This window comes from Pararge aegeria, chromosome 6 (genome assembly GCF_905163445.1).
Source record: "Pararge aegeria chromosome 6, ilParAegt1.1, whole genome shotgun sequence".
Classification (NCBI taxonomy): domain Eukaryota; kingdom Metazoa; phylum Arthropoda; class Insecta; order Lepidoptera; family Nymphalidae; genus Pararge; species Pararge aegeria.
In genome coordinates, this window is record NC_053185.1 from 15,958,770 (window position 1) to 15,975,318 (window position 16,549).

The 16,549-nt window shown below is 33.6% G+C and overlaps 1 protein-coding gene across 4 annotated transcripts in view; it reads right to left on the reverse strand.

The window, feature by feature from the left end:
- Positions 1-313: 313 nt before the first annotated feature.
- Positions 314-16,549, reverse strand: part of LOC120624290 (nitric oxide synthase-like protein) — a 170,211-nt gene continuing 153,975 nt past the window's right edge. For all 4 annotated transcript variants that reach the window (XM_039890748.1, XM_039890747.1, XM_039890746.1 and 1 more), the window contains 15 exons: positions 16,169-16,350; positions 12,037-12,151; positions 11,101-11,340; positions 10,167-10,271; positions 8,624-8,685; positions 5,572-5,684; positions 3,908-4,137; positions 3,022-3,270; positions 2,789-2,942; positions 2,508-2,677; positions 2,180-2,390; positions 1,825-1,912; positions 1,483-1,753; positions 1,200-1,391; positions 314-974 (listed from right to left, as the gene is read on the reverse strand). In XM_039890748.1, coding sequence (XP_039746682.1) covers positions 864-974; positions 1,200-1,391; positions 1,483-1,753; positions 1,825-1,912; positions 2,180-2,390; positions 2,508-2,677; positions 2,789-2,942; positions 3,022-3,270; positions 3,908-4,137; positions 5,572-5,684; positions 8,624-8,685; positions 10,167-10,271; positions 11,101-11,340; positions 12,037-12,151; positions 16,169-16,350 — 2,493 coding nt within the window. In that variant the 3' untranslated portion in view covers positions 314-863. The remainder of the gene's footprint in view (positions 975-1,199; positions 1,392-1,482; positions 1,754-1,824; positions 1,913-2,179; positions 2,391-2,507; positions 2,678-2,788; positions 2,943-3,021; positions 3,271-3,907; positions 4,138-5,571; positions 5,685-8,623; positions 8,686-10,166; positions 10,272-11,100; positions 11,341-12,036; positions 12,152-16,168; positions 16,351-16,549) is intronic.

Consider the following 16,549-nt stretch of genomic DNA (forward strand, 5'->3'; position numbering starts at 1 on the left):
ATTTTTATTTACAAAGGCCAAAATAACCTAGCTACATAATATTTGTACAAATTTTGGCAATTACAAACATTTAAACAAAAATAAACTCTCGTTGTTTTGACTAACTATAACGAAATTAAAATATTGTAAAAATATTATAATTTGAATTCTATATTAAAATCACGATAACTAAACATATTAAAATGTACGTGATAACAATGAGCGGAATTTTATAATTAATGACTATAATAGGAATAAAAAATAGAAAGTCTTTGAAAAGTTTGTTTTTATTGATGAATGTTATGTACTAATTTATGAAAATTACGTCCTAAGAGCATAAAGTACATTTATAAAATACTGAAAAGCGCCATTATTATATAATTGATCGTAACATCGAAGCCTCTAAAGGTTATAAAAAATCGATTGTGCGTAAAAATCCTCACCCTGCTTTTAATTATAAATAAAAAAAAAAATTTAAGCATTTCATTATGTAGTTTATGACACAATTTAATACTTCGCTGAGTTATTCAGTTATATACAAATCACTTTATAAATCATGGATAGCCTATTCTAAAATAAACCATTCAGTCATACTCAAGGTGTACTAATTGACTTAAATAACGTAGAACTACTAAAAATAAAATGAAATTTAATTTGCCAATAAAACCTCAATACTCAGTTTCAACAAAATTCCAACAAATTGTTAAGGACTTTGATGTGATAATTTTCAAATGTAAATAGCGCATATTATCAATAAACCTACGATATTATCGATGAAAATTAATTCAAATATTTCAATTATGAAATAATGTTTTTTTTTTGGTGGAGATTTAAGTTCGGTTCGCTGCAGGGTTCTGACTAGGATAAAACCTTGAAGACCGGCGTCATGGCTGTGCAGCAACTCGGTTTCTCCGAGCTGACTCTCGTGAAGCACTGTGGACTTCCGCAGTACGGAGTGTGATACCAAATATATCCTCATGGTAACGGTTCTCGTCCTAATTAATAAAAAATATATTTTTATATTACATAATGAAAGAATAATGGACATTGTAATTTGACTATAGATACCCTAAAATGGGGCATACATTTATTAATTGTTCATTTTGATTTTAAATACAGCTATAGGAAATACGTTTTTCCAGGATATTTTTGTTAATATCAAAACAACAATTATCACTGTACAGGAAGTTTACACTCACTTTTTTTTTCAAAATACTAACCTTTAATACAAACATAAAGTTCTGTACTTGTTCATCAGTCATATTGCCGTGTTTCTTTATTATTCCTCTTAATTTTTGATTTACGTCTTCAGCCATTTTACAATCGCCGCAAACATAAAAGTGTCCACCTTTATTCACTAACAAATCGTGAATTTCAGCGCCTTCTTGTTCAGCTAGCTCTTGGACATACATCTAACAATTATAAAAAGTTACAAATTGATTAATAATACTTCGTTAATGTGGTCAATCTAAAATACAAATTTTACTATTAAACAGTTTGTACCTTTGGAACATTTTTCTCTCTAGATAAAGCTAGAAATACTTTAGAGAGTACTCTGTCGTTAATTGCTTGTTCTTTCTCTTCTCTATATAGATCCATAGTCCTCGTTCGACATCCAAAGAACAGCCAAACGGGACCGGTATTCGAACGGGTGCGAATATTAAGGAGTGCTTTGCGATGATGCCAAAATCCTCGGAAAGGTGCAATACCTGTACCCGGACCTATCAGTATAAGAGGCACTGACAAGTCATGGGGGAGATGGAAGTTCGGAGCACTGAAACACACAACATGACATAAGTTATACGTAGTGGAACCAAAAAATGTTGCAACTGACGATGTGTTTACCTTCGGATGAATAGATAAACTTCATCTCCAGGCTTACGATCCATGAGATAATTTGAGCAAACACCGTAGTGGACGGGGCCTTCGCCATCTGCGTAAACATTACATCATCATATTATTATTATACACATAATATAAATAAAAGTACCGTGTTGAACAATAAGTTATGCCGTCGCCGAAAGAGACCAATTTCTAACAATGTCGTAATATTACAAACGAAACCAAAATAGAATGTGTGGTAATCATAATTTCTGAGGAAAAGTGATTTACTCGGAAAGTGTACGTGGGCAATCAGCATTATAAACTATGATCTATATCTGAAATCCTACGTCAAATAGTGTCTGCTTTTTCTACAAACCTTGAGTACGGTATGTAACTACCGCCACGGTGAGATGTAACCTTTTCGGGTGGGCGATTGGTGATGACGAGATGGAATAAAATCTCGGTTGTAGAGGTGACAAAATGGCAGCGAGTAGTGATGCGCTGGGCCTGGCTGACGAGAACTGAGTCAATACTTCTGGTAGAGTCGGGAAATTATAATGACGCCAATCTTCATAAGCAGCTGGATCCTAAATTATGGAAAAACATTACTATAGTCTAAATAAAAGGAGTGTAATATGAGAAACTAAGATCTGTTTACACAATTATTTTTACATATTTTTTTCTTAATAATCTATGTTACCTACCGTTGCAAGTGTGCTCAGTTGTTTTCTTTCTTCGTCATTGTCACAAGTTGTAGCCAAATATTGCAATAGTATTGTTGTTGGTGGTGTAGTTATATCCAGGAACCGAGTGAATAAATCACGCAAACTGATTGGTGGCAGTTTTTCATGGGGCTCCCAGGACTTCACAGGACCTAAAGATGTTGAAAAAATTATTATCCGAGGTCGCAACATTTAATAAGCGTTCTTTTAGACTTAATGAATAAACAAAGGTGATTAACAAATATTAAGTTATAGTTACACACCGCTCGACGTGTGAGTCTCTTTCATTAGTTGCAATTGCAACGGTGCATCATGATTGTCAATGTCATTTAAACGTGACAACAGTGTATCCACTAACTCTTTACGGTTACAAGCCATTATACCAACATGGTCACCAGGATCATAATTGATTTCGCCCTGAAATAATAAACATTTATTCAGACCATATTAATAATATATGTTAGGTTTTCTATTTTTACTAGGAAGCGTTAATTACCATTGGCTCCATATCAATGAAAATTGTTGATCTTTCAGCTGATAAATCACCCAAGTCTTTATTTGCTTTAACTACACATGTTGTTAACTGTCTGTTTACAGCAGATTGCAATGCGTTTAATAAACCCGGTGGTTTAATTTCCGGTATTGTGAACCTTACTGTTTCTTCACTCAGTGCAACCGTTCCTAGCGCCCTTTTGGCTTCTTGTAGAGTTTCATCGTCATCCAAACAGAAAGTTTCGCACGCCACCTGATAAGAATAAACTATAGGTAACCTTGGATGATTCAAGCGATTAACATCGCTATTTTTATCACAACGTCACGCTATCTACAGATACCTACTAGGAAAAATATTTATAGGAAGCCATTGATAAGCTATCACGTTAGTACCTTTTACGAAATGATTAAGACAAACAAGGATAAGGTACGTATAGTTAGTAGAAGATGATGATTAAGTTGGTATACCTGGTGTTATATGGCGAGTGGTCGATGAGGCAAAAACTTCGAACTGTTATAAATAGATAGAGATATATTTCGGTCTCAGAAAAAACGAGTGGTTAAAGGATGAAAAAAAATTTAATGTATCATTACTCTTTTAGAGATCGCTATGTTTCTTTTGCTTAGAAACAAAAATTATATTCAAAAATAAATATTCGGTACCACGTTTCTCAAAATCCAAAAAATTCGATTAGTATTAAAACGAAATCAGATCGGTTATTTCAAAATATAACTATAACACACTAATGATATAAACGATGGGAATTCCCACGGTGTATGGCAATTTAAAAACTTCCATAAGTAATTAGAACATTTTTGTAGTTCAAAAAATCCAATTCGTAATGAATACCGTAACCGGTTGTCAGCCTATTAACACAATAGCAACTCACGTTGAAGACACTTGAGGCCCACTTCCGGAAGGCCTGATCTTGGCCGCACATTTCATCGCCGGTGGCAAGGTCATGGATTCGTTCCCCGCCGAGGTCACCCAGCAATTTGTCCACGTACTTGCCGAAGTTGCAGAAGTTCGGATAGGCGCTCGAGCCAAGGGCGAATACGGCGAATCTTACGTTGCTCAACGGACCGAAACTGTCAATAGACGTCGCGTCTGTTGCACTTCCTACAAATTCACGATGATTAAAGAACGTTACAAGATATCAAATTTACCTAATTATTACCGCTTATCGTCGACACTTAAGTAATTTGAGTTTGTGAAGTAACATAAAAATTATTTCAATAAAAAATCAGAAGAGCATATAACTAATTATAGCAATAAATATATACATCTGAAATAAAAAACATTTAGTTAATTATTTAAAGAAATACTGAACATTAAAAATTAATATGATTTTGGCTAACAACGCTTGTGATTGAATTGTAACCAACTGTAAATGTTTTTTTTTTTTATGTGTGTTCCTTTTAATTGACCTGTTGTCTGAGCACATAATTTTTAATACGTAGCTCGTGATCCGTGGAATGAGCTAGCTAGCCAAGCAGCTATAGAGGCCCAATAATAAATAGATAAACATTAAAGGATTGTTTTCCTATGTAGTATTCAGTCTTGATAATTATTTGTAGTTTGTAGCATGGATGCTAGTCAAAACGGACCTGCGGTGGCGTGGGGTGTCACGTTGTCCGTGCAGTGAACGTGAACCAGAAAGCAGGTAGATAGATTCTGCATATGACAACTCAACTTGACATCCTGCATCACCGCAGGCCCGTCTAGTCCACGCGCCATGTGTCTGGGTAATAAAGCCTACAAAATACAACGAAATTTCCTTGTACCAACGTACCCGTTATATTTAACTCTTTATATGAATGAAAACACTGCTAAGTACAGTAAAAAACCAGAATTATAAATACAAAGCAAGTAAAAAAGTGCCATTCAGTGGCCTTAGTGATATCGCAATCTCTTCTAGGCAAACTAATGCATAACTTTCATTTCAGACTTAAAATAACTTATTAAAGAAAAATGAGAAGACGTTATTAGGTCGGGCCATTACTAGAAAAAAGTAAATAAAAACAAACAATATCAAACGAGATTTTTTTTTTTAAATAGTTTTTTTTTTTAAATTTCAAGGCATTTGTAAAATGAGAGTTTTTCGCGTGAAATTATGAATGTAATTAGTGTTATGAAACTAAGAAAATACCACTAATTTTGTTGTGTAAATCCAAGTAAAGTGAACTAATAGTTTGTCAAAATATATACTTTAAATACCTAAATGATTTAAAACATCACATTTATCTTTTTTTTAAAGACAATATCTTTTTTGGATTTCGCAAAGTTTATTTATATGAGATTAATTAAAAGCAGTAGGATATTACCGAATTCAAGAGCTAAGTTTAGTAACAAATCATTATTTAGAACTCTGCGCTCATTAGCAGCAGGTATTTCATTAGTTTAGAAATGTTCTGACTGCCAAAATAAAGACTCAGTAACTTTAGTTATTTTCTTTGACGATGAATCATCCATTCAATCAAAATAATAGTTATTGAAACTCCACTTTGTCAAACGGTATTTGAGTCGGGATCCCTTGTTACAGATCAAAATTACCTTTCAAAGACTCCAATCGACTAAGTTGTTTCGGATTGCCAACGGCATACTTTTGATATTCGATTTGACTGTTCGCCTTGATCAATGATTTCGGTGTTAGTAGTTGAGAGGTCCTGGAAAATAAGAGCTTATAAATGCCAATATAGTATAACAAAAATTATACATAAAACATCAGGCTTAATTAACAATAAATCGTCATAAATATAATATAGTTGCAAAATCAAAAAGTGCACGCCCCATAATCTCATTCATTACAATAAAATTGAGATTATTTGTAAATAATATAATTAGACTACACCTAAATATACCGTGAAAAGTAATAGGCTTCTATTCGTCAAAATACTGAAGCCTATAAAAAAAACAATATATATTATGTATAAGTGAATTATTTCGCTCGTTATCTTGACCACAAGATACGGGATCCGCACATACAGACACACGGACGTCCAAGACAGAACTTTTTTAAACAATTTTTTTATTAGTTTAAATAATAAAAAGAAATTTAAAAATATCATGAGTGTTAAAAATAGTGTTTTTTCGCAACATTTGTTTATTTATATTCACTTATAAAAGCAATAAAGAATAAAAAAAGTGACATTTTAAATTGGAGAATCACTCAGTGTGCGTAAACTTACAGTAATACCCACCGCTATCGCCTTAACGCTTCGCTTATGAGGCGTGCAATACAAGTTTCAAACCTGTGGAAGTTCCAACAGTATTACATTTAAATTAAAAAGATTGAAAATCATTTTTAATTTTCGATATTTCTTATATTATAGTAAAGAGGTAAAGCAAACGCTGACTTTACAAAATGCATGTTAATATTTGTTATTTATCTAAAGTCAGTTGCCGATCTAATTAATTGGAGCTATTAAACATTAAACAAGTTATTTGTTAAGAGCTTAAAACTTAGCTCGTCAGCCATAAATTTTAACACCGTTATACTAAACTGGCTTAGTGGTAGGTAATTTAGATGGAACTGACTTGTTCAAATGTGTTTCGACTTCCGATGACAAGCAAAATGGTTCTAGTAAAAACAAGTTAAAGTATCTGTATAGATTACAATCTATACAGATACTTTAACTTGTTGAATAGATAAAGGAAAAAACACTATTTTTTAAATCTTCACTTTGGAGGTTCAAAGTTACTTTGTGTTACATGACTCATGTAATGATCTTGTCTATATTCCTTCATGTAGAAGTCCTTCCTGAGTATGTGTAAGTCATCATCCGCATTACCAGCCTACTACATTCACGGGTTTCCTCCAACAATAAGAAGGAGTTAAGGCCGTCCACCACGCTGGCCCAGTGCGGATTAGTGATCTCAACACCTTTGAGTTTCCCAGGCATGCAGGTATTCCTCGCGATGTTTAATTTCATCGTTGAAGCAATGGGTATTTTAATAGCTTAAAACGCACATAACTTTGTTTCTGGGTAAGTTAGTTTAAGGGATTCGAACTCGGCCCCCCGAAAGTGAAACCGAAGCCCTACCCACTAGGCTATCACCGCTTGTGTAGGACCCTGTGGGCTTGGGACCTCCCACTTATAGGACCACTTTGCCAGGTCAACATAATCGTAATGTTTTGTACATTACAGTGTTCCTATTAGTGGGAGATCCGAATCTCTGGCAGTAGTAGTAGATTTTTGCGCATATATAAATCAGCTGGGAGGCTCCATTTGTAGCAAGTTATCACCATACCGACAAAGACGTTCAACAAAGGCGTTCCAGTATCATTCCGCGTAGAAACCGATTAGAGGTTCAGTTTAGTATAACCAAGTATAGCTCCTGTAACCTTCAGGTTACATCTTAGACTGCTTCATTATTTACCAAAAGGTGAAATTCTAGTCATGGGCTAAATTGTCTTAGAATAAATGTATATACATAGCCCGATGTAGTACCACAGCGTTATAGTATCAAAACAGTACTGAAACTCAGTATACCTATATTTATTATTATCTTTATTGGTTTAAATACATGTTCATTAATCCTGTAAATTAATTTGGATAGGAAGAGTGTAAGATGAGGCTCGGAAAAAATATCTCATTACCGGGAGGAATGAAAAATATCAAAATTCGTTTTATTTTTAGATCAGAAATATTCCACACCCAACGAGACCCCTTACGTAACTTAATGATACACAATAAAAATAATAAACCAAAAATTATTAGGTTTATTTAGGCAGTAAAAGATTCCAGAGTCATGTTTTAACGAACCAACGCAAAAACTTTTGATATTCCATTAAATAATTAAATAAAAACAACAGTTTTTTCACAGCTGTAGCGCTATTTGACTGGTGTAATATAAATCTAAACAAAACCTTAAAATATGTTGCATGAAATCATTGATTTCATATGTTACTATCATCATGAAATAAACTTAATGAAAAGGATTAAGAATAGTCCTGTCCAAGGAAACAGCATAAAAAGGATAGTACTGTTTTTCACGCTTTTTCATATAATTGGCTCCAAGGACAGCAAAAGGGAGTTGAAAAGGATGAGAACGTTATACGAGACGAGGAATTCCTCCACGATTTCCTGTCTAGCAGCAGACGTTCATCCATTTAAAAACAAAGACGATAAAGGGCAAAATTGAATTCAGTATTTGTACAGTACAGTAGCCATAGCCTAATTATATGTAATAGCCGCTGCACATCTGCGTATCTTAAATCGCAGAAAGTTTGGTTCAATACGCTTGTAATTTTTATTAGAACTTCACTACACATTAGGCTGTATTTGCCACTTCAGACACTGCTTTATTCTGAGAGCATTTAATGCATTTTGCGTAGTACCTTTATCAAACGTTTCGACTTAGGTAATTTCTAAATCTGCCCCTCTTAGATCCTAGTTGAATTAATGCACCGAATAGAGCGGGAAAAACGAGTGAGGGTGTGAAAAACCAAAAACTTTAGAAGGAAAAAAAGTTTATATAAATGTATAATATATTTTATTTATAGACATACGTGTACATGACTGTGAACGTGTATTCCCAATAAAAAAAAATATAATGGGAATAATAAATATAAAGTATGATGGGATTTAAGAAAAAAACATACCCTGAAGTCTCTTCTCCAACTTGATCTGCATACAGGATTTCACATAATTGCTCTCCGAAGGCCTGTGCAGGAAAATTATTTGTAATAAAACATAAGTAATCCATATTAGTACATATTAGTAGTAACATAAATATGACAGAGCAACAGATTTACGCAATTTTGGCCAATAACTTATGGGCTGGTGATCAGCATCGCTCACTTTTATTCCGGAATTTATAGATCTAAAACGCAATTTTGCTATCTTCCTTCACGCTAAAATGGCTGCAGGACGGACTTTGATCCTATATTATCTAGATCTTTGAAGAAATGCAAAGTTTTTTTTTTATTTCCACCCTTCTTTTTGTTTTATATAAGCGGAAATAGATTTCGTGTTTTGTTCTCTTTTCAGTATTAATAATTAATAATTTTCAGTATATATAAAAGAAAAGTATACGCAGGTAAAGCTGTGGACAAATCTTGCCGTTGAAAGTTCTATTAGATTAGATTAGTGATAAGTGCAGTAATTCGTATTTAACGTGAACCCCAAGCGAAACAATAAAAGCCAATCTTCGAGTCCAACTTCGACAATCCTAAGATTTTTTAAGTCTAACTTAATAAATAAATTTACGTTTCAGAGCACATACAAAAAACTAAAAGAGGGAGGAATCTAATTTATCAATTAGAAACCCCAAAATAGCAGAAGCAACAGAAAAACTTACAACTTGGTATACAGAATCGAGAATCTAAAAGTTATTTAATTTTCTATATAAAACATTAATACTCGAATAGTTTTCGGGTTGCGAATGGGCTTTTTGCCAATTTCTCTTCTCTCCAATTATAAAGAGATTGCTTTTGCGTGTGTAGCTTTTTGTTATTTGTTTAAATCCACAAGTAATTTACGATGATAAATTGTTAAAATTAAAATTGAAAATAAAAGTAAATAACATTTCTGGGAACAAAATTAAAAAGAAAACGAAACTGACTTCGATTAGGTATTTTATTTTCTATATGTAGTTAGTAAGTTATGGTGAAGTTATTAATATTGTTCAGATTTTGTAAGCTGTCCAATGAGGGGTTTAACCGCAATGGATGGGATCACCGAGGATCTTAATTGAGTAACATCGGCAAAAAAATAACGTCTTGTTGATACTGTTTTCTTAAGGCCTTAACAAAAAGACGATATTTTTTTTTTTTAGAAACTGCCACCTTTCTATTTTGTCATAACCAATAGGCAATTAATACTATATTTTTAAATCTATACACTTTAATGTGTAATGAAGTGATAGCTCAAAAGGATTGGCTGAATATTTTAATAGTTCTGTCCCTAATCTCAAGGTACGAGTATATGCATCAAGCATTTTATGCAATTTCAATGAGATAAAACACGGTATTAGTTTTCAACTGAAATAAATATCAAAATCGAATTTAAAATGGTAATATAGTTTAAAGGCAACATTGCAATGTTTTATTTTAATACCTACTCTGTCTCTATTTCTGTTAAATCTCCTTTCTTTTCTCCACTTTTCAAGTCCTTTTTTTATAAATATTTTCGTAATATACTTACGACCCCATTTTCTGGTGGATCGCCATTTCCGAAAGTCGACGTCACCACCAGTAAAAGCGCCTCGTGCTCAATAGACGTGATGTCGTAATCCATCATGCAATGGACCTGCGGTATATAACTAATATATTACCCTGAAATTCTTACGATATCCAACTGGAACTCTCTTAAAGTTTCTTTAGAATATTTTCATAAATCCAACGAGCGCGATTAAATTAAAATTCTTCTTTTCACAACTTTAAATTAACGCTCTTCATTATAACCTTCATTCATTATAACTAACGTGAAGCATGTTTTGCTTCTTTTCAAATGTGAATAAAAAATCAGGAGTTAATTAGAAATATTGAGGAAAAGGTAAACAATAGAGACTATGTGAGAGAACCTCTTGGCCGACAAAATTTTTATAAAAGGCATTTCAAATGACCTGTCGCCTTCAGGCAGCATTTTATTGCATTGATGATAGTCGTAGTTGCAATACGTTTACACAAAAAAATATTATTTGGAAATTACGTACGGATCTTAAAATATAACAAACACCTTAGTCATCTCCCGGAATAAGAAATGGATTTGTGAAATCTGACAGCGACAAATAAATTTCAAATTAATTATTAGCATAAAATGTCATATCAGAGTTTTTTTTTGTAAAACTAATCTTACATTGGGGATTTCTTATTACTTTTTGAACATTAACCGCTGATATTGCGTAATTTAAAAATAGCTTACGACCATTTTATTTGAATATAAAAAATACGCAAGCAATACAGCAATTTAAACATTCAATACTTAAAAGATAAAAGCAAGCACTCGAATTACGTTATTAACGTAAAAGTTTTAATGTTTCACCCAAAAGTTAGAGTTTAAAACAATATTTAATACCCTCACCAAATAATCAGAGCAATTTTATTCTTACGCACTAAAAGTTTTGCTCAACAAATACCTGGGCATTAAACGCGTGTCCAAATATAACCCCTAATTCCTTTGCATACTGCTCAGACTTGCCAGTCTCGGTTGCATACAGAACGGTTGCCTTAATCCTCTTAGAGAGTGCTCGACCAAAGAGTTTGGATGTAAATTTCACCGCGCGCGCAATCTGCTTGAAGTGGAACTTTCTATTTATAGGTCTCTTGCCACTGATCGGCTTTGACTTCTGCCATTGATGCGTCTTCCACGCCGGTTCCTGAGGAGAAAATTTAAATGCAACGACTGGGTAATTCATAAAATGTAGCTTGAGCAATATATAATTCGAAGCGGTGATAGCCTATGGGTTAGGACTTCGGCTTTCGAGGGACCGAGTTCGAATCCTCAGTACGTACTTCCTACTTTTGTAAGCTAAGGAATTAAAATATCACTTGGTATAGAACGGTAAAGGAAAACATCGTGTTACGTTATTTAAGCATTGCCTTGTTCGTCGTAAGTTCAAACGGACATAATTGTTTGAAATTCAAAGTTGTTGCCTCATTAAAACGAAGACCAATCAAACGAGAATACAGTTCTTGAACAGTTGACAATGAATGTTGGATAGAAGCAGGCGTAACTTTACGGAAATCCATGATATATTGTGAAAATTAAGCTTAATTTGCTATACTCCGCGAAAAGCAGGAGAATCTGTATGGTGTATATCTGTATCTGTATCCTCAGGAGGAATAATTGTAAAGTCAAAATCTTCTGAGGATGCTCCGGTTTCAGAGCTGAACGTGCGTAGAGGGTACTTTGCCGAAGATCTGTTTGGTGTCCTTATACTCCAAAAGGATTGAAGAAATTATAAATTACACCATACAGATTCTCCTGCTTTTGGCGGAGTTTAGCAAATTAAGCTTAATTTTCATAATATGACAACGCATGGGTAACTTTTTTTAATAATATTTGAACTAACCTGATACTCGTAAGCGGGCCTGAGATAGTAAAGCGCCATCTCTTGATGAAAGACAGGGGTTATGGATGAGGACATCGGTGGCACAATCCATATCCAATCTGCTGGGCAACCGGAGCTACAAGATTTTAACAATTTTTACTATAAGATTTAGGAATTCCCATATTTTAACAATTTTTAATTTAGTGCCTGTAACGTTTTTTTTTACAATGTTTTATTAAAACATCGTGAGGAAACCTACATATCTGAGAGTCTTCCATACTGTTCTCGAAGGCGTGTGACGTTAACGATCCGCACTTGTGTAGCGTGGTTGACTACGGCCTAACCCCTGTATTGGCCGGGTACTGTATTGGTAATCTTTACTGTTTTTATCAAAAGATTGTATTGGTTGTTTCAGTAAGGATGTCCTAAGCGCTACACCAAGGACCTAGGCTTACGCGTTTGTATGAGAAAACCCAGTGACTACATTATTTATCCACCTGAAGATAGGATAGGAAAGGCCTGTATAATAATTAATTGTGTCATGCAATGTTACCTACTGCCTTTTTATAATTATCAAACTTAATATCTTCGGTAGCTTAGTCGGAGGCGTCATCAAAGGTATCATTATAGGAAACGTTAATTTCATAGTTCCATAAGCTGATAATAACGTGGGAACAAAACTTTAACATACCAAATATTTGCATTAAAATTTTAATTAATTAACGTCTCTTTTAATAGTTACCTACACATGATTAAAATTATAATTAATATACTTCATTTTTATCTTTTAATGATAATAATAAGAGATTAAAAAATACTACCCCATGGTTTATATACTCGTATTATGTTATTAATTTTACAAGATAATATTAAATCCGATGACAGTAAAGCGCTGAAGATGATAGAAAAGTGCTGACTTGCACCCATCCGGTTATGCTGTAATTTTTAATATTACGACACTTTTTGTGCAAGAATCGCAACCTGTCATGTTGACAGCGGCGATACTCGGTAACCAGTACTCGGTGTCTTGATAGGCTTCTGCCAGGCTTCAGCTATCCAACTCGTTCAACTTGGATGGCTGGATTAGCAAATCCAGCGGGACCATAGTTTCTAAGAGGAAAAAGCACCGATGTTCCAATCGCCACTCTCAACATTGAAGGTTTTGCATTAGATTAGGTCGCAAATAAGTCGCAACAGTTAAAAATTAGAAAAAATAAAAAAAATAAAGAGGTATTATGAGGTTAATAATATGGGGTACGGCTGTAGCACAACTGGCTACTATCAAATTCAAATCGTTTATTTGCAGATTGGTTTTACGAGTACATTGTTGGTAGACAAAATATAGGGACAAACAATCCGCCTTAGATGGCATGCAAAAAATATATATGTTCGTACACTTATTTCTAGTTACTATAACAATACTATCCTAAATCAATCGACATTAATTAAATAAGAATAAAATTTAAGACTGATATCAAAATATACTATCACACTCGATCAGGTTTGACACAGTTGAGAGAGTTATATTCTGAGGATCAAAGTCAGAGCTTTGGTAATAATTCTAAATAACTAAATAGTTCACAATGGTGCACCAAAAAGGTCATACGTTGTACGATACAACACAGTTCTCCTGATTTCGTACAAACAAAGTTGTGTACAGGGTGTTATTATAAGAGCGATCAGCGAGGCAAACATTTAAAGTACTAAAACGAAAGATATCTCTAAAAATAAAATGTCTGTTATAAAGAAAAATACTGTTTTAAGAGATTCCCAATTATTTAAACTTAGGAAATCAGAACTATTACTTAGTTACCTTACAAAATAATTTTCACCATGTAATTTAAAATATTTTGACTGACAAATTCGTTAGAATTGTATGCTGATAATAAAGATTCCATTAGACTGGAACTAGACCAAAAATGCGGAAAATATTTTAGAATTAAAAATAGAACTTACTAATTTACTGGTAAGGGTAAACAAATTCTTAGCGTCGCCATGTATAATTTCAACGTACGTTGTTTTTTTTTTATATCTCTTTCTTTTATATCTCTATAAGTTATCTCTTTTATTTTCAATTCCACGCCATGGTACATATCTCCAAAATGTTTATGATTTCGTCCCACTGACCATTCCCAAAATGTCACTATGTATAAAGTCAGACACAAACAGTCACACGAGATGTTTGCCCACATGTGATCGCAAGGATGCGGTGATGATAGCTTAATACCGGGCTGCATGTGATTAATTAAACACAAGTACACGGTATGACTTTATATGTAAATATTTTGATCACGATAAAATAGGTGTCCGAACATTGCTGTGACAAGGCTGCAAGCTGGATGTCCCTGATTTAACACCGGAAGAAATTTCAAAATGATTGAATTCTAATTTTACTATCAACAAAGCTATACGCTTTGTTGACAGTAAAATCAGATAACAAAGATACTAACACCTGGACTACTAACCTGGCGAAAAAGACTACACGCAGGTGGACGCACCAACAGAAAAGATCAAAAGAAAATCCAACAAATGCAGAATGTGTAGAAGATAATATGAATAAATCGGATTGGCAGAAATTTGTAGACTGGACTGGACTGGAAAGAAGTTAAAGAGTCCAAATTAACAGAAAAACTCTTCGGTCTTTACTATGAGACTATGAGAATTGGCCTCAAGGACAAAAGTTGATTGACCAGGGAAGGCATCCGGTAAATGGTAAAATCTTACGGCAATACTATTTATAATGTATTTATACATGTAAAGATATGGTGAGAAAACCTAGACAGGCTCAAGAAAGGGCTAAAGAATATAATAAATAAAATCATATCCCGCTTTGTTATAAATTTTTCTGAGTTTAAAGCCGACTTTAAACTATGTTTCCATAAACTTTGGAATAGATTCCTATTGAAAAAAGTTCTGCATTGAAATCTACTTTTTGCGGCTGTTATTCTTTTTTTTTTGTAAGAACTTTCTCACTTTCAGGGAGGCATTTTTCTTAAAATAAACTTTGTGAAAACAATTTGTCTTAAAGAACAAAGCCTTAAATTTTTCGTTGTAGGTACTACTTAAAACTTCTGAAAGTTAATTTTACCCTTTCACATACTTACCTACTTTTGTGTTCGACGTAACGACTTTCTGAACACACATATTTCACCGAAAATGTTATAAACCATTTTTTAAAAATAAATTGGTTACTTTGTATTTGTAATTATATACAAGGAAAATACAAGTTGGGTGAAAGAATAATGTGAATTGTATACAATTAATGGCACGCAATTATCAACCTTTCTACATATAATGCCTAGTAGACATTTTGTTTTTCTCTTTAATAACTCGTCTACAATCGTCCACACTCATGTGGCATGGACGAGATTTATCCGTTGCGATACAAAGTTGCAAAACTTCGTATGCAATGTGAGATAATGACAAGAATAAGAAGATATTCATCTTTTCTGCTTCGTCTTCTCTTAGCCACGCTATGTGATATTGGCACATAACGCCTTCTTCTTTCACACAGTTCTCTGTCATCTCTTCCTAGGTTTCACTCTGCTCTTGTTCTTTCACATATTAACATTTTTAAAATTTTTTTGTTTTAACATTTTTCTCGTTCAATTATTCTGTTCTTTCAGCTATATAGCTATATGAACAAACCATGCCCGCGTTTTACGTCAATTTTACTGTCACATTTCACATATCTTAATATATATAAATCTCCTGTCACGATGTTTGTCCTCAATGGACTCCTAAACTACTTAACCGATTTTAAATTAAATTGGCACACCGTGAGCAGTCTGGTCCAACTTAAGAGATAGGATAGCTTACCTTTAATTATAGTCGCAATTTTTTTTTATTGCAAATTATTTGTCTATGATTAGTTGAGTCACATGTTATATATATATATACTACTATACTCATTGAAGGCTTAGCGATACAGAATACTTTAAAAACAAAATCAAACGCAGACGAAGTCGCGGGCAACAGCTAGTCATATCATATGTCAATCTCAACATTCGCATTTCTATTGGGCTTACTTTTATTCATACTTAAGCATTACATTTCTGAGACCAATTGCACTTTCATCCTTCGTGAAGTTCTATTATTCAAGTCCTGTCAAAATTGCTGGGATGGAACTATACAAATACTAATCACTACTTACCGTAATCTATTTTCGTTATCTAAATGCTTAATAAAGCTCTCAGAAGCAGTGTGATGGTCGACGATCGTTGCGTTGTGCTGCTGGAAGCTGTGAAGTACTGCTACATTCACCTCAACGAGAGCTTTATCCTTCCACAAGTTCACCGGAGTCCGAGTATCTAAACCCATCTTTGCTGCTACTTTCTGTTCAAACGAAACATAAGTCATTAGACAAGCTAGCGTAGTATTTTTAGTTTGGAAGCCATATTGACTTTAAAAGGAATTAAATAAGTACAATAATAACTATAGGTTTTGCTGACCACAACAACTACTTTTCGATATAATATACAAAAAAATATAAAAAGAAGAGAAAAAACTCAAACGATTAAAATGTACGATTCGT